Source organism: Maylandia zebra, linkage group LG16 (assembly GCF_041146795.1).
Source record: "Maylandia zebra isolate NMK-2024a linkage group LG16, Mzebra_GT3a, whole genome shotgun sequence".
NCBI lineage: Eukaryota > Metazoa > Chordata > Actinopteri > Cichliformes > Cichlidae > Maylandia > Maylandia zebra.
Genome location: NC_135182.1, coordinates 12148161 through 12167573, shown reverse-complemented (window position 1 = coordinate 12167573; position 19413 = coordinate 12148161). Strand labels below are relative to the sequence as shown.

The following is a 19413-nucleotide window of genomic DNA, read 5'->3' as shown; positions in this document are numbered from 1 at the left end:
CCAATTTTACAGTACCAAATGTTATTCTTTTTATTTTTATTATGTGTTCACACAGCATTTCACAGAATTACAAACCCATCTTTTTCCTCAAAGACATGCTCTATGAGACATCTATAGAACATCCAGCTTGTGACATGGAAACCAAAATCAGTATGCTATTATGAAGGATGTGTCAAAATGCAGAGGAATAGGAAGAGAGGAGGCTTAGGAGAGTTCATGATTCATGAAGCAGATGGAGGGTTTGTGCTTGCACCCTTGTTGGCCACAGACAGAATATACAAACCATGGTGAGAGACTACACATAAGCATTCCTTTAGAAGTGACCACCTCCTTCGCTCCATGTTTTGCCATTTACTGTTTGTGTGATTTAAATAATGTCTTAACTCCTCTCTTCTCGTATCTTTACCTTACTGCCTCCTCTGTGAGGTACAAAGACAGTTTGTGCCATGTTACAGAAGAAGTCACAGTCAGCGAGGACAGTAACATTTCTTTGGCATTATTTTCATTCACAGTAATTTAGCTCGGTCATATTATTATACATCGTGCTTGTGTTTTGAGCCTAATGTTGCATCTTCCTTTGCATCTCCCTGCATTTTATAGAATATTAAACGTTATCAATTAAATCCATGGTCTACTGAGCAAGGAAAAATGATCCGATTACCGACCTCCACCTACTGCATCCTGTGCACTGTGTATTTACCCTGCCGCCATCAAGCACCCATTATAATAACACAGAGAGCAGGATAGAAAGGGCAGCTTCATCGCTCCTGTTGCAGGACCAATCAGGACAGCGATACCTGGCATGATGTTTTCTACATGTCACAATGAAATTTTACTCCAATGAAAGTTAAACTTTCAGGAGATGGCGGAAGCAGACTTTAATACGAGATCTGAGCTTCCTTCCGCTGTATTCAACTGCACGCATCCATGCGGTCTGAGGAAACCCAAGAGCGAGCGGAACAGTCCAGTTATCTTGTATCCTGATTGATAGCACCCTTATGAAACGTTAAAGCCAGAAATACAATGTGCAGGTCTTTCCGTGTTCATTTCTAACTTTAGGAACCGGATTCATAAAGACACTGTAAGATGCGCAAAGATGCCTTTTGTGTAATCCAGCCTCCAGCACTTACACAGCCTCCGCAGGGCTCGCTTCCAGCAAACAGCAAACGGAGCGTTTCTCCCCCACCCAACAGGTAGCTGCGTTTAATTGGATTTTACAGATCATATCGAGGAAAAGGCCACTGGCTTCCAAACCAGTCTCTTTTTTGTTTCCCACCTCCACTTTGAAACAGGACCACGGCTTGGCAAGGACCCGAAAGGCGTCATGTGACTCGGCATCTGCTCTCAGTTGTGGCAAGATAACAACGCAGAGAGGGAGAGAGAGAGAGTTGAGGAGGAGCTTGCAGCTATAAGATTACCTCCACTCACCATCAGCACCAAAACTTGCATCCATCCTTGTCTCGTAACAGCGCGCGCGCACACTGGCGTTTTTATTTGTTTGGTTGTTTCACCCCCGTTGGGAGGTGCACAGGTGCATCCCACGGTTAAGACTCGCTCTGTGCTGAGTTGATTATGGTCACAACCCCCGCGGTGCCAAGGTGGAGCCACCGCGCGTATCTCGAATCGGTGCGCTTCTCCAGGGGCTGGGATGCGCACCGGGCACCTCTCGCTTCCTGCCGAGTTTCGGGTCTGAGCAGGAGTCAAGCGCTGCCCCAGGGCGCAGAGGCAGGAGGACCCAGTCTACCCGGAGCAGGATGCCAGTAATGAGAGGGCTACTGGCCCCGCAAAACACCTTCCTGGACACCATAGCCACCCGCTTCGATGGCACCCGTGAGTAACAAGCAGGAGCTCTCTGATGAGCTCATTATCTCGTGGCTATTACACGCAGTTAAACCGTGTTCTTGATAGAAAACAACGGTGCAATATTAATCTTTATGTGACTGATATACATTTAGGAGTATTTTCCACGTATGCAACTTTAAAAGTAAAAACAAATATGTGCGCTTCTCTCCGCCACATGTATCCGTCTAAATAGTGACGTGCTCTAGGAAAACGTTTTCTCAGAGCCACTGATGGAAAATTTGCGTGATGGCTTTAAGTTCCATAGTAACAGTTTTAGTCTTATACTCTTTGCTTCTAAGAAATGAAGTGGGATTAGTTTAATTCAGTTTTATTTCGTGCTGTAGTTTTTTCTATTGTGGACACTGTGTCCAAGCTGAACTCTGTGTCATCTGCATGTTTTAGTGATGCAGTTTTAGCAGAAAGGTTCCCCAGAGCGTTTGCACTTCACACCCAGGATGAGCACACGGGAGTCCTGCCTTAGTTTGATCTCTGTCATAGCACTCTATTCTGTTCAAGCACAATAGAGATGCCGGGGAGAGAGAGGAGGCAGGATGCACAGGCCAGTTATTTTTTTCTGTCTTTGGCAAGAGTGTCTTGTGAACAGATGCAATGAGCAGCCCGTGTGTGTTTGGGCCCATGCTGGGTAGGTAGGCGGGTGAGAGATTATATCGTGTTTGGGGTGTTCAGTTCTCCCTTTTTTTGTTTTGTTTTAGTTTTTTGCATCAATTATTCAGGGTGATTGGAGTTTATGTGAGACTGTGAGCGGTGGTGAGCCAGTGACTTCAATAAACCAGTTATGTGTGACAGCGGGATAGAAAAGATTATGGGACCAGGCAGGGAGCAAGAAGCTCAAAGGCAGATCCTGATCTCAATCAAGGTTTTTCTAACTCCTCTCCCTTCCTCTCCTGTTTGGACATTTAAAATCTCTCACTTTAAAGTATACACGAGTCTTCATGAAGTGTGAGAAGAAAGGTTACAAAGTCTCCTAGCGCTGTATCGTGGAGCTCCACATTATTCATAGGAAACACTTAGAGCACACGCAGGCCACACATTGGCTGACACCGAAATTTTAAGGACTCCGCTCACGCCCTCGTTGTCTAAAGAAGAAATAGTCTAAGTGGAACTGTTTCCCTGTGAGCGGCTAAAACACAGGCCTTCCACTTGCCGAGGTGCTGATAATTACACATTTCCAGTCGTACTGGTGAAGCCATTGTAATTAACACGAATGGATGTCAAGAATTCATTGTGGCCTTTCTGCCTGTCAGAGGAGCTTGTGGGAGGCAGGGAGGGCAGGATGGGAGAGTGTGTGTCGCTACTCCTGTGGAAGAGGGAGACATTTCAGACGTCTAAATATAAATCCATTTGGGTTCTGGCTGTGACACAGGTGCAGATATGTGTTTTTTTTTTAAACGGTATGGCATTAGCTCCTCATTAAAACCGACACTGGTGCGAATGGGAGAAGGCCACCCAAGCGTCTCTCTGTAGAGGTGATGGAAGCTTTGTGTCTGAGTGAATACTGGTGTGTTGATGTGTTTCTGTGAAAAGCCATTTTGTTGGGAGCTGAATTAAATGGCAATAACAATTACTTGTAAATGCCATTCATCCCTGCTAGAGTGATATCTGAAAGCACTTTATTTTCTGTTGTTCAAGACTGTTTGCTTTGTGCGGCTGCACCACTGTTTTAGCAGACTCCGTGCCAAATGTGGCAAAGCCACTAATGCACTTCCAGTAGTCCCTTCAGTTCAGAGCAGGAAAGGCTGTTGAAGACACACCCTGGAGAGAACGGAAAGTGTACATAGCCAATCCATACTGGCCTCACTGACAACACAAAAACCTCTTTGCCACAATTTTTAAATTTGCACAAGTGGAATAATTTTAATGTATTGTGACATTGGGCATAACAAAGGCTGGTAGGTAAACAGTTTTGTGAGGAAGCAGCATGTATAGAGCCAAATGCTCTGGACAACCCTTGTTTTTTGGACACCTTGGGTTTGGCCAATTACCTGCTTTGACTTGGTTGAAAGAAATGTATTGCTTGCAGATTATCGTCTCATGGCTGAACGCTTAATAAGATCAGTGCTGCACTAGGCCCATAATAATCAGTCATTTCATCGACAGGGCTCTTCTACATTGCCGATAGAAAATTTGCATATGTTACAATAGGAGAATGCCCAAACCAATAAAAGGAATGACTGCAGTTTTAAAATCTAAATCTGCTGCGCATTTTAATGTAACATGATGTATGACACAAGCAGGGCCGGATTTACTTCATTTTTGGGACCCACTTTTTTAAGCAGGTGCTCTTATCAGCTTGGCTAGATGAAGCAAAGTATTTTAATATGCCAATCTGCTTCTGACAGGTTCCAGAAGCAGATATGTGATTGTTTAAACAATCAAGAAACGTAAATCGATTTAAATAGGAAGCTTTGAGATGTGAGTCGTTACCTTCTTTGCCTTAAATGTACTCCAACCTTTGCTACAGTACGTGAACAAGAACTGTATTTAATGCATCCGTCACATTACAGCTGACTGCTTAATAAAACCGGCCTTTGCAACAGGTCTGCAACAGTTAGTCAGTTTACTGACTGGTCTCTTGACAGAGGATTAATTGTCCACTTTTTCAATAATCAGTTAAATTGATCTAGTTATTCATCAAACTCATTGGGATCAACCCAAAGTTTGCTATTATATGCTTTTAAAAAAAACCCTCTAATTTGAAGATTTCAACTTGCTTAAAAAAAAAAACACTTCTCAAAATTTTTCTTACAGTTAATTGAAAACAGCAAATAAAAAAAACTTGCAGGCCCAATCTTCACTCAAGACAGTTGTTCCATTCATTTCTATCTGAAATATTTTACTGATTAGCCTCACATAACAAAATTGAGCTACTTCATCCAAAGTGTAAAACAACAAGATTTTGTATACTTTAGGTAATTTTTGTGCATTTGACACTGAAGATGTGTTGCTGATGTTCTCGTCTGCTGGCAGTAGATGAAGGAGTTCAAACAATTAAAGAGACAGATTCCATCTAGATATAAGAACAGACATGATGTCACACACATATGGGCTCGAGGTGCTGCATCCCACTGCAGACATCAAAGCTTCTGAATCATACACTTGGAGGAAGGTTATTATTTATAGACCACTGTCGTGGTGAATGCTGTAGCCAACAGCTCTCAAACAGCATGACGGAAAGAACATACAGAGTCACACGTTTTAAACACATTTGTCAAATGATCTGTGATTTAATGTTTGTTTTTTCATTTTGTCATTCATGGATTCTTGCAATCGTTATCATTGAGATTTTTTGGAATTTTTAATATAGAGAAATCATTCTGGGGGAAAGTGGTGAGGAAGAATATGGAAGGAATTAGTCCTCAGCATAAACCTCGTGCTCGGTTCAATCAATGTTCATTTGCTGCAGTGCTCCCTAGAAAAGACGGCAGCTGTGTGGGACTGAGTCAATTGGTCCTATTAATTGAGTGGGTCTTGGCTTGGTCTTAATCAGGTTAGGCCAAGAGCTGTGCTCATCACATGGACTTCCTGGTCTGGCACTCTGCATAAACTGCCAGGAGCCATGCTAACATCCTTACTCATACTTCATTCAAAAATCCAAAAGGAGATTACGTGCATGAAGAAGGACAAACTATCATACTGTCAAGAGTAGAATTTCTATATTATTTTAAAAACAAGGTGCACTTGCTGTGTTTCCCAGATAGAACCAAATAAAATAAGTTGCAAATCAAGACTTTACAAATTTTGCACTAATGTCAGCATGGATTTGAAAGTTTTAAATCAATAAAAGTGTCACTTGGGCTGCTGACAAAATCTTCTTGTATCATATTTTAGTTTAGAAGATAGAATATATAGAATTATTATGTTGAACATGCACACAATACTGTCTTTGCAGCAAAACCTGTTTGCTCCAGTCACACAGAAATGAGGTATATTTTCTCACTTTCTCACTCTAACAGCTGAGATAAGTGTCAAATTATCTGACAGTCCTCTCTTCTCCACCCATCACCCCTCGCTTCTGTTTCTCCTCCTTCATTAGTTGCCTCCCACCTTCCCCTTTTGTTTTTCACATCATATTTTTTACAGGTAGGTCCATGTGCATACGTGTAAGTGAGAAACCAAGTGCACATATCCTCAAACCTACAGGCAGGAAAACTTCACCGTGCCCGTGTTTGTGTATCTGTGTGCCCGCTTATGTTTGACAAAACAGATTAATGGTGAAGCGTGATTGTGTTTCGTGTGTGTTTCCCCTGTGGCTTTTTGTGCTTAACCCCCACCCCCTTCCTGGTCTTTTGTCAGGCAGGAATAGATGTAATGACAGTCCTAATAATGAGTAGCCTAGCCTTTGTCACTTTATGGTATTAGCAAGCTGCACTTATTATATTCTACACCAAATAAAAAGACTGAAAATCTACATTAATGCTGCAAGCTCCACGAGGCTGTGTTTAGGCACAGTGGTAATTTGAGCTAAAGCGGATGTAAATAACTGGAATGTGCTAATGTGTTTCAGATGGGTGCGTCTCAAATGTCATACTTCTGCACTTGTGCTAAATGCTGTGTAATACATGTACTTGGATGCTAAAAAGAAACCTGCACCAATTTTCAACCAGTATGAACTAGCTAATAGTTGTTATATCTGTTAACTTGCTAATATTTAAACATATTTACCAGGCATTCATGTAATTAATTAACTAATGTGTTGTGCTGTTTGCTTTTTATTTTCGTTAAGCTGTTATCTTCACTCTAGAAGAATTTTGTGTCATTTTTGGTCCAAGGTTTGGCATGCAGTTGATTTTAATATTCAGATATTACAGTCATCACTTCTGAAAGTGTTTGAGACAACACTAGCCTGTCAAACTTCAGACTACGCAGTTACTGCAGAGTGTGTAAGACAACTTGGTGACACCCTGGTGACCTCTGGTTGCTAGGGGAAAATATGTATTTTTCCATTGGTTGGCAAGTGGTTGGTAAGTATCGCTGAGTGAAATCTGCCATATCTCAATGCTACACCAAAAACCTTCTTGCGATTGCTTTGGTTGGGATCAGAGTGTCACAGTCATCCTTAGTTTGCATGGAAGATGACAACTTGTTTGCGAGCACTGCCTAACTTATCACAGAGGAGCCCTCTTCACAGTTTTACTACCACTTAGCAAGTCGCTGGTAAGTGTTTGCAGTCTTCCATACAGACTATGGCCGTCTGTGACAATCTGCAATTACAAGGAAGTTTTCGGTGCAGCAACATCTGCCTGTTTGCAACATCTGCCTGTTTGCAACCAGTTTCACATGGGGACACCAAGCAACCTCGTGCAAGCATTCAACAATCGGTCAGGTAATACAAAATACACACTTCTTCCTAGTGGGTGGTTACCAGGGGTTACTGATTGGTCTCTAGGCCTGTGGGAGGCTTTAGCAATCAATTTTATTGCAACTGCCAGCAACCTTCAGCAGCTGGTTGCAGAATACAATTTTTTCCCTACTGATTACAGGCCTGTGTGACTGGGGCCATAGCAAACTAACATTTACAATGAAATCTAGCTGTGTGCTTACGTCAATAAGTAGATCTTGATGGCAAATCTCTGACCCTAATTTTTCCACAGGTCTCTTCACCTTTAAAGGGAGTTTGCAAAGTGTTTCTTTTAAGAGGGGTGTTGTGATTCACATTAAATACATACGAAATTATTATATTCACAGCAAACAAGTCAAGAAGTGCTTGTCTAGGGAAATCTAAAAATAGTTCAAATGTACCAAAGTAAAGCAGACTCTCTCCTTTCATGTCAAACTGTTCCCTCATAAAGCTTCTCACAGTCCTACTTATATACATCTTTTAAATTACTACCATCTCGACGCAGTTGGCTATTGTCTCTGAACACAGAAATAAAGCAGCTGCATGGGCTATGCACTGACAGGGGAATGTCCCGTTAATAAAGGCTGGAGCTTGTCAAGCTGAGAAGCCAGCAGCTTGCAGCTGGTTTTGCTCATCTGCGTTGTATGACAGGAAATGATGCAAGATTAGCGTGACAGGCAAGCTGCGGGTTCTTATATAGCGCTTTTCTACTCTATCGTGAGCACTCAAAGCGCTTTACACAAGTTGTACATTTGCCCGTTTGCACAAAGTGCTTCTGCAAACTAACAATAACTGACATCCACATATGGATGCACCAGAGAGCAACATGGGGTTAGCATCTTGCCCTTACTTGGCATGCAGACTGGAGTAGACTGGGATTGAACCACCAACCTTCTGGTTAGTATGTGACCTGCTCTATCACCTGGGCTACAGTCTCTACTTTAACTGGTCTGAGATCAGTTGTGAGCTGTGCTTGAGGTAGCATTAGCAAAAAACCAAGCACCCATTTAGCTTCGTAACAAATACGTTTTCTCTTATTAACCAGCTTGGCTAACATACATGATTGAATGTTTTTACTCCAGAAAAATTACTTTTATTATTGATATTTTAATACAAGTTTTATGTGTAGTGAGGTGTTCATAGGATTTTATTGCTACGTTTGCTAAAGCAGTCATTCTAAAAATGTCCTCCACCAGTCCACGAAGCTGGCAGAGTGGTATATTTTTATTCTGGCACATTTTATCTGGTTAAAGAATAAAGGAAATGTAATTTTAATTTGATTTTGTTAATATCTTTTTTTTTCCAGAATTTGCCTTCCAGTAAAAAATCTGAAATGGGACTTTTTACAATGGATAGAAATATTTCAACTCTATAATAAATTGGATAAGAAATCATTTGAAACTTTTTACTTTTAGATCAAGGATTCTTTTACAGGAGTCTTTAATATCCAGGATGGGTTTTTTATGGCAGGTGACTGATCAACATGTCTAGTTTTTAGACATGTTGATCAGTCACCTGCCAAGGAATTCTTAATAATTCTTAATAATTGGCCGCTTAAAGTGATCATGGATCTAAATATAAGTCTATTTTAACTGATAAACTGTTAATGTACTGTAATGCTATACAAGTGAGAAGTGATTAACAGAAATGGTAATCAGAGTTAGCAGTACGTTAAATGAAGTGTTAAGTTTTATCCGATTTTGATCAGCAGCACACATGAAAATCAAAAATCAAAAGAATTCAACAAGTAAATTTTTTGTTCCTGAATGTAGTGTAATTGTGCTGTAATATGCATCTTGTTATTAGAGGTGAAAAAGGCAGAAAGGCACCGGAAATGGAAACAAAATAAGCAGATATCAGATGGGGGTCGATGGGTGGGTGATGAATGTGGTCTGAGTACCGGCATGAATAGCTGCAGATATAATCAAAATACAAAACTGTAAGGGATATCTGGGTTAAAGAAGACATATCCCAAATACTAACAGTATTATGTAGAAGGCCATTTTCATTTCAGGGAGAGAAATAGTGCAGTTTTGTCAAAACCGCTGACGTATCTCGCTTACGCAGGAAATGTGCTTTAGTGGCAACACATCATACGTCTGTCCTAACTATTTATTTTCCAGCTCAAAGGGTTACAGATGATTTAACAGAAACCGCACTCGTTTTCTAAAACTAAGAGCTAGTTTTTAGTGTGGGAACCTAACCAGTGGGTAGAAGTTAAAATAAATTAAAAGTGAAAGTAAAGATGGAGTGCAGAAAAGTGAACCAAAGTGCAGGACAATAGCATAACATGTACAATGATCATCTGATGTTTCAGATTTTTTGAAAAATATGCTGGATGGTTGAATAGCCTACTGCAAAAGAAACCTATGTACTGGGTAAAACAACAAAAAACTAAACCAAACAAATATAGAAAAAATCCTGCACCTTGTAGCCCTCCAGCATTGTAAGACATGTAAAATGGGATTGTTTTCTCATGACCAATATTGCAGTGACCCGCATGTCAAGGCACTGGCACCAGCAGACACTTTGTGTAAGACGGTGGGACAAGGGCAAAGGCTCCAGGTGACAATGAAAACAGATTTACAATGTATGGTAAAACCTTTGGAAGCTGTTTGTTTCTCTTCACATTGTGCTGCCTGTATAAATACAATAGTAAAACACAGTCATACTACACTTGCTTTGTCAGCTCCGTGGAGCATAAGGAGAAGAGAAATAATGAAAGTATCAATTAAGTTTGCTCTTGAGCTCATTTATAACCTCGAGAGCTCTCGGTAAAGTAAGCACATCTCCGTCAAGAGCTCATTTCATTATTTCTGAATTTAACAGTCTCCTTTTTCCACTCACGCTGTGCCTGCAGTCAGATTATGAAGTTGATAATCAATGATGAGAGAACTTGGCTCTGTTACTGAATAATGTTTTTGACAGATGGATGAGTCGCACAGTTCAGACAGCAGAAGGTCTCAGAGCTGAAATCATAGGATCTTCAGGTGGTTTTGGTTTTCTTAAAAATTAATGGGCATGCTAAAATAAAGTCCCTGCACTCTCTGAAACTCACTATTACACACATAAGGTATCTGGCTGCAGTATGCTGTATTTTAAAAGGCTGTGGGTGAGTCTCAATCAATAGATACCCAAACAGTCATATATTATTTACAGCAGCTGTTTGTTTAACCCCCCCCCAAACCAGAGCAGTTTACTTAGGCAGCAGATAAGAAGAGGACGCAGTATCTTATGAAAGCAAAGTATGCAGTGGTTTAAACAGGATTCCTTAAATACTCGATATATAATCTATATACCAGTATATAAATCGTGTGTTTCATCGTATGAAAAAATAAACAAAAGCCACGTCGTGTCGCTATTAAAGTTGCCCCTGTGCAGTTTTTCAGCCCTTCTAGACCTTGTTCAGTATATCTTAGATATGTCTCTATTAAAGATAAAGACCTATTTATTTCTATTTTAAAAGCCTTTAAAATAGAAATATAAAAATTTCCCTTTAAGGACAAAGTAATGCTTTGAAATTCATTTGAATTTGAAATTCATTTGGTAGAAATAAGCCGAGATCTGGCATGTCCATTGGGATGCAACAAAGAAGAAAGATTATTTATAGCATTTCTCTTTTTATTCAGCAGCATGCACTAACCGCAAAATATTTCACTGATAATGGTTATTGTAGTTGTATTGTAGTCTTTATTGGCTTTTTCTATTTTGAAAAATCAAAGGAAACTTTGAAAATTGGTTTGGTCTCAAATTAGATAACACATTATGATAAGCATTAATATAAATGGCAAATTAAAACATGGTAAATAGACTGGTTCTTATATAGCACTTTCTACTCCACTTGGGTGCTCAAATCGCTTTATACAGCATGTCTCATTCACCCATTCACACCCATTCATATGAGCACTTCTTTTTACATCTAAGTGCTTTCTATGTAGCATTCACACTCCGATGAACGCATCTGGTGCAACTCGGGATTTGGCATCTTGTCCAAGGATACTTTGGCATGCAGACTGGAGCAGCCAGTGATCGACCAAGGTTCAAGGTCGGGGAGGGGGTGCTTGAGCCTATTCCAGCTATCATAGGGTGAGAGGCAGACTGCACTCTGGTTAGGTTGCCGGTATACCATAGGGCCAAGAGACAGAAAGAAATTCACTTTCAGATTTTTAGGCAGTTTAAAAATGATGAAATAAGTTTTGTCTTTGGACGGTGGGGGGGCTCTCATGCAGGCAGGGTTAGAGCATTTGAACTTCACACAGAAAGGGCCCAGCCAGTAGGTTCAAACCCAGACTAGCTGTTACGTGATAGTGCTAACAACATATCAGCTATGCTACCTTTATAATATTTTGTATTTACTAATCATCAGTAAGGTTATAATATATGTTTATGTGAGTAATGTGTACAAAAAGTAATAATTTTATTAATTATCATTTAATGCAAACAAATCGGGGAAATGAGAGTGGGGAAAGTAAAATTCAATACTAAACATACAAGACAAGGGTTAACATTAAACGGCATAATCGCAACAGGTAAAACAGGGACAAAGGCTAGACAAGTTAAAAAGAACACAAGGAAGTGGAAACTACCAAACAAGGAAATATAAACTCAACTATGGATAAAGCAAAACCAGGAACCAAGGATTCAAAAACCTCTAGAAAGATAAAAAATAAACAATAATTCCAAGCAGCTATAAAGAGATAACACAAGATAAATACAAAGAAAAACATGAAGTAGAAAAAGTAAACGGTAAACTGAACATAATTAAGGATAATTAAGAATCTCGTTATTATGGGATTAAGGAGTAAGTAATAGGGCTGAACGATTATGGAAAATAATCTAATTGCGATTTTTTGCCCCAATATTGCGATTGCGATATGCGATTATTTTTTAAGGTATTTGTCTTCTGTATTATTAAACAAAGACAAGCAATACATCATATAGTATGGCCAATACTATATTACATTAATTTTAAACTGTTCTTTCCTGGAAGACAGACCTCTGTTATGATGACATGAGGTGATGCATGAATTGATGACTGACATTTTTATTTAACTTCTTCAATCACAACAGTATATTTGAACATACACAATAGTTTATTTTTAGCTTACAAACATCTGAGCATAAAGTGCTGACAAGGAACCCTGGTGTAAACATTAAAATGAAAGTCAGTACAATGTGCAGATTGCAGAAATATACATAAAAAAAATCAGTGGCTTTACCACACTCAGTTTTTCGACATCTGTGAACTACTAGACAGTCATTCAATTAAAAAATATTAAATAAATAAAACTAATAAATAAAAAATACACACATCTTACTGATCTCTGCAGTCAGTAACATTACACATAAAGTGCAAACATAATAGCAATTGTATAAACACACACACAAACACGCCTTTAAAGTTTAAAATTGGACGGTCTAGCCTTCTGATTAGCGTCACCGCTGTCTCGGTGGAGTTTAATAAACTCGGCCGTCTGCTCCTTGCTATCTAAAATATAACCAGACACTGGTGTAAATTCTCGACTGTCTCATATTTCTGTTTAATAAGTTTTCTGTTTGACGTTTAGTCAGCTGTGTGAAAACCAAGGAGGAACCCACCCGGGGGATTAATAAAGTTTTATTTTATCTAATCTAATAACTTTAATCTCAGCCAAACCGATTTACTCACGAACAAACAAAACACTGAAAAAAGCCCAACAATAACATTTTTAGGTTGTCTAAGTGACTTATATATTACGTTTAACCCGAGCAGCGAAACTCCGCGGTGATCTGAAAATGATGTGCCGGGAGTTGTGCCGTTCTCGGCTGCATCAGTAACCCTCGAGCTCCCGGCTAGCTGTCGAGCTGGTGGGTAGCAGACGCCTCTGAAAACGTCGAAGCACTTTTGCAAATATGGGATATCTTGATAAACCGAGCAGATATTTGATGTTTACACAACTACTTTCTCGCCTGAAAATATGTTAAAAGTTTATTTTGTGACCCAGAAAGATTAGTATGAGTAATTTTAAAACTTAGTAGCGGCCGCCATTGCTGGAAACTGGAGTTTGGCTGGGCCGCGCTATGAATTCTGGGATATGGTAGTAATTTGGACAGCCTTCGGCGCGTCGCTGTGACGTAATCGGTCTACAAATGCGGCCTCAGGAGGATGCAGCCCATGAATTGTATAATATAATCGCAGTATAATCGCAGCCTTTGCGGTTAGAAAATTGCACTTGATCATGTCGCGATATTATCACAAATGCGATATATCGTTCAGCCCTAGTAAGTAACCAGTATTTAGGAGTCTTAAAAACACAAAACACTGTGTTTCAGAAACATGACATTCACACCAGAAGGTTAAAAAGTGTTCAGCTGTTCCCTTAAATTTTTGAGCAGTATATTTGATCATAGCTGATAAGTGACAATTACACTTACTGTCTGATGACACTGGTGCATCTACTTTTGTATATATTATGTATTTGTTAAGGATTATTAAAGGTGTTTGCAAACCCCACACTATGCATACACACATACACACACACATACCTACATACACCATGATCATGATGCTGTAAGGCTATGATATATTAGACAACTGAACTGTTAAGTGTTCAAATACTAACAACTATGGGATTTGTGTAAATATTTGTATACACCATATACACTGTATTGCAAAACATATTCACTTGTCTGCCTTCACGCGTATAAGAACCGGATGAGGAGGCCTGGCACTCTTCACAGTCTTCATTCATCGCAAAGATGCTCTGTTAGGTTGTACAGGACTCTGTGCAGGCCAGTCAAGTTCTTCCACATCAAACTTGCTCATCAATGTCTTTTTGGATCTCGCTTTTTGTACTGGTGGCATCCTATCATGGTACGACACTAGAATTCTAAGAGCTCTTGAGAGCTACCCGTTTTTTCACAAATATTTATAGAAGCAGTCTGCATGCAGCATGTTGGCGCAGTGTCTCGCAGCAAGTTGTCTGTCTGTCAGTTATGTGTTAGCCCCGTGACAGGCTTGCGACCTGTCCAGGGTTCACCCTGCCTCTCGCTCTAAGACAACTGGGATAGACTCCACAACTGGATTCAATGGTTTGAATGGGTGAGTGAATACTTTTGGCAATATAGTGTAGATTTTTACACTCACACTGACCCAGTCAATGTCTATACAAAGTTTCATCAAGGTTGGTCCACTCATTTAGGAGGAGATATGGAACATACATACATAAATGGATACATGATATCCAAGGTGTTTATTCAAAGCTGCTGGTGTCTCAGAGGTGCAAGGTGCCATTTAGTACTGGTCCTACGTCATGTGTTGTACCTCTATGATACCTGTCGCCTTGCTAACATATTTTTTCTAAATCTAACCAAAACCTTTGGTACCTTAGCCTTGGTTAGTTAGGACTAACCTAGTCCTAGTCTTAGTCCTCATGGAAAGATGTGAGTCAACACAAAAGATATCTTTATTGACTTTGTCTTTGTTTTTTCACCTGTAAACATGGATGCTTGTCTTTGTTGCCTTATCTCTTAGCACCAGTAGCAACATATAGATCCCAAAGTACATTTTCAGATGACTGACACAACCTATCAGCAATCTAAATACCATGTGACCTTTCTACTACCAGTGAAAAGGACCCTTTATAAATGGGCTTTGTGTCTGGTCAGAGCAGCAGTGCCTCTTGAAATGAAGCAGAGAAAACAAGTGTCAAAATGTTAGGTTGAACTTTGTCATCTCTTCTCCTCTCTGAATTATTCAATTTTACGTTCACCCACTTCTTACAGACGAGCAGACCTGTGTTAGCCTTTTACTTTAGGGTTGTGAAAAGCATAATAGGAGCTGCTGAGTTGTAGTGCGATAGAGAACACACCGTGACCAGGTGAACTGAATGTCAGATTGGCTAAGGGAGAGAGAAACATGTTTAGAAAGCACAGACAGGTAGAGAAACAGACAAAGCTAGAAATAGACAAGAAGCCAGGTGGTCAGCGCGGATGTTACCATGTGTGTAAGAAATGAGGGAAGAAAAAAAGATGAGTGCGCAGGAGGAGAAGGACAGAGTCTGGGACTGTAATGGCAGTAAATGAAAGTGATGAAGCCAAAGCGACAGGGGGTACAATTGACTGCTTTGAAGTAATATGTTCCATTAGGAAACAGATGAATCTGAGCTCTGGCTTTATTAGACCCTGGAATTTGCAAAGCAGCAGATAGAGCAGCTATTACATCGTCTTCAAGATGTATCCTAGTAAATGTTCTTTTCAGTATCACCTTGTTTAACAGAGTATCAGCTTGATTATGTGTTGTCCTGAGCTAATTATTTACAGCAGTGCACTGTTTCCACAAAGTCACATTTATATTGTGCTGCTTGCAGTAGTTGAGCAATGTATTGCTGTTTATTCTCTGATTTTTATAAGAACTACTGAGTGTAACATAAGAAAAGACAAATTATGCATTATTAGCTTTACCAAGGAGCCCATGTACTTGGTTGATTTTGTCTGTTAGCAGGATTGCTGCTGGGAACGGTGGAATAATTTCCCCATAAATACCAACCCGTATTCCACATACAGCCTAACATCAAACTAAAACTGAATGCTCAACAGGTACGACCCAAATGAGAGTTTTGATTTGATTCCCACAAAGAGAGCTGGTGATGTTTCTATTTATTTATTTTTATTTATTACCTCTGGATTCTTGTGTTGAATGACTTCATTTAACATCTGCATTGTATCCTCATAGCTGTCCTCTCTTTCAAAATAGTAACTTTGTAATTGCGACATCAAAGTTTAGCTAAAAACACATTGTTTCCCCTTTTCACTGAACAGGAACAATGCAATGTTTGGCATTCAATATGATTAAAATCCACATATTTTCGTATTCAGTTTGATTCAGTTTTATTTCTGTAATGCCTAATCACAACAGTAGTTGCCTCAAGGTGTTTTATATTGTAAGATAAAGACAATATTAGAGAGTAACCACAACAAACAGATGACCCCCTACGAGCAACACTGGGAAGAAACAAATGGGCCATTTAGTTCCAAGTAGGGAAATTTGTATTCCTTATCATATAATCAAACAATCTGTTTTAGAATTTTCAATATATTTTTCTGTTTTGTGACATTACCTCTGTGTACAAAACAAGATTTTCAAGCAGCCTTCCTGGTACCCAACCTAATCAATTAATTCTTCACAAAGCGACCCCTTTGTGAAGAGCTGACACACTGACTTGGACTTATCACCCAATATCAGTTGCAGCAAACCTCTGCAGTCAGTTTATGCCAGTACAGGAGCAGGCTTTTATAGCAGTATATTGGTGCCTCCATCTACAAACAGTTATCCATATACTTTAAGATGCAGAGTGTGGCGTGAATGAGGCAGGGCGATTTCACATGTTGGATTTCAGAGCCATTTTAACTGACGCGGTGGCAGCTCGCAAACTACCACAACAACAACACCACAAACCCTAATTCCCCTTATTTATGTCAGCGGGCGTAATTGCGGATGCCGCGCAGGTGCGTCCGCCTTCCCTGCATGACACCACAAACCACGCCCCACCACACAGTGAAAATCAGATTTTTGTTTTTTAACATTTTGGTTTTGTATAGAAGCAAAAGCACTGCAGCTATACAGTGACTCCATTTCTGTATCCACCTTAACACAGATACTGTACTTCATCCAGTCATTTGCATTCATGTGTGAAACTCTGAGTCAGATTTGAAACAGCAGAACAAAAAAGAAGATGCAGTCGGCTGCTTTGAACTAGATGCCAATGCTGTGTGATGGATGAGTCACTCCACCAGCAACCTGTACAGATCAGAAATGTTCAGCATGTTCAGATTTTAACCTGCTGACGTGGAAGACATTGCAAGTAAAGAGAGCTGGTGAAGCAGACATGCAGTGCGTAACAACATTATTTCTCTGATATTACAGAGCCACTTGGACTTCCTGCAGACCCTTAAAAACTACTTAGGTCTTTTAAAGAGTGAGTCAACTCTGTCTTTTTCTCTTGGGTTTTGGATGATGTGTTGGATGTCGTGTGGTGTACATAAGTACAGGTGAAGCATGATGTTCCAAAGGGTATGTTCTTGTGTCTTGGTCTGAAAGGGAAAAGAAAAAAAGAAAGCAAATACACACTATATAGCACCTATAGACACACAGCTCTCTTATAGGCACATGATTTTATGCAAATACATGCAAAGCCAAGGGCAAGCAGAAGACAGAGTCACAAAGACATTTATAAATGGAGAAAGGGAATTCTCTGTAAGGATCTAGAATCTGTCCTGTTAGAAATATGAGTTACTTGGAGACCAGGATCATCCTTCAGTGCTAATCCTATATCTAAGTTTTCTGAGGTTTAAACCAAAATTTTCTTAATATTAATTTCCAGTTTTCTTGACTAAAAAAATTTGAGTAATCTCTAAAAGGCACATCCAAACATAATTACTTAGGACAACCCGTTTGATTTCATCAGTATTGGGTTTATGTTTTGACATATACGTCCATATCTACAATGATTTCAACTCATTAAAGAAAGCGATCTTTTCCTTTGCCTGTACTTCACTTCTCTAAGACGTATGCTGATAGTCCTTGTGCTATCTTGCTCACAAACCCCCTTTTTTGTTTCTCCACCCTGACAGAAGAATTACCTCCAGTAAGAATACCTCTCTTGATAAAATGGCAGACACAATCACAGTTTTAAGTCTGATGTTCAAGCACATAAGCGCAAAAGAGTGTCCCATTTAAAACTTCCATCATTAATCTGGAGATATGAAATGTGTCATGGCTGTGTGAAGGTAGGCAGGAATGGTGGACCCAAAAGCTGGACTCGCGGAGGCAGAGTGAACTCAAAACATCCATCAATCCATCCATTCGCTTCCGCTTATCCTTTTCAGGGTCGCGGGGGGCGCTGGAGCCTATCCCAGCTGTCATAGGGCGAGAGGCAGGGTACACCCTGGACAGGTCGCCAGTCTGTCGCAGGGCTAACACACAGGGACAGACAACCATTCACACTCACATTCACACCTAGTGGCAATTTGGATTATCCAATTAACCTATCCCCACAAGTTGCATGTCTTTGGACATGCGGCTTTATTGTGGGGTAGCAGACAGAAGAGAAAACTAGCTAAACTGGGAAAGAAAAACTAACAGGCAGGCAAGTTGGCAAACAAAATACAGTGACGTTTGAGGGACGACGCAACAACGAGCAGGGGCAGACACAGACACTAAATACAAGAGGTGATCAGGACTGAGAGGAAACAGCTGGGAGACACGGCTGACGCTGATTACACAGACGAGGCAGGGAGAGCACAAAGCTGAACACACTGACATAAGGCGCAGACCTACAAAGTAAAACAGGAAGTACATGACAGACACAGAGATCCAGATTATGACACAGAACTTAACAGACACAGACTCATGAGCAGACATAATAACATCATGGACAGAGACCAGGGCAGGCACAGAACAGAAACCTAACAAATGGCAAATCTTAACGGAAAACGTAATCAGAATAAACAAGAACAGAAAATAAAGAAACACAAAACACTGAGTTGTCAGACTCAGGACCACAACAAAAGGTCTCAGAGTGTGACAATGTTGCCCATAATAGTAAATTCAAAAAAGAAGCCAATGGATAATTGCAGAAAGCGGCAGTTCCTCTAATGACCAATCGAGGCTGGCTCCAAAACCTGTGGCTGAGCTTTTTTATACATTATAGACTTTAATCCAGGTGAAGCTTCACATTAGGAGCATGGCTTCTTTGACTGACAGGTGTGCCAAAACTGGCAGCTATGCTGATTTTAATGATCATTAAAATCTTTTAGTTTTTACCAACATCAGGTCAATGAATTTAATTCCCATCATCCTCAACTGAACAAAAGCCCTCTTCTGTTTTGGAGACCATGAAAAAAGATGAGCGCACTGAGAGTGAGGTGAGGGAGGTCTCTGTCGGTGTGTGCTGCAGCACTTTACACGGTGCTGCAAACAAACGAGGTCATCATCTCCATGTCTTGGGCCTAGAAAAACACAAGTGGAAAAATGCAAATAAAGGATGAAGTAAAAAGGAATAAGCATAATGGAGCACGGGGGAATTGTCATGTAGGTGATAGTGTTTTAAAAAGGTGCAATCGTGTGTATGTAAGTTATTATTATTATTCAGATTTTTCCATGTTGTTTAGCCAAAGCCCATAAACACAGAAGCTCTTTGTGCAGTCAGGAGGCTACTTTAATCTTTTGTTGT

At 40.1% G+C, this 19413-nt stretch overlaps 1 protein-coding gene across 1 annotated transcript in view; it reads left to right on the top strand.

The window, feature by feature from the left end:
• The first annotated feature begins 1398 nt into the window (after positions 1-1398).
• The window catches only part of kcnh3 (potassium voltage-gated channel, subfamily H (eag-related), member 3), a 180663-nt gene continuing 162648 nt past the window's right edge, over positions 1399-19413 (top strand). The window contains exon 1 of the mRNA XM_014410478.3: positions 1399-1830. Coding sequence (XP_014265964.3) covers positions 1755-1830 — 76 coding nt within the window. The 5' untranslated portion in view covers positions 1399-1754. The remainder of the gene's footprint in view (positions 1831-19413) is intronic.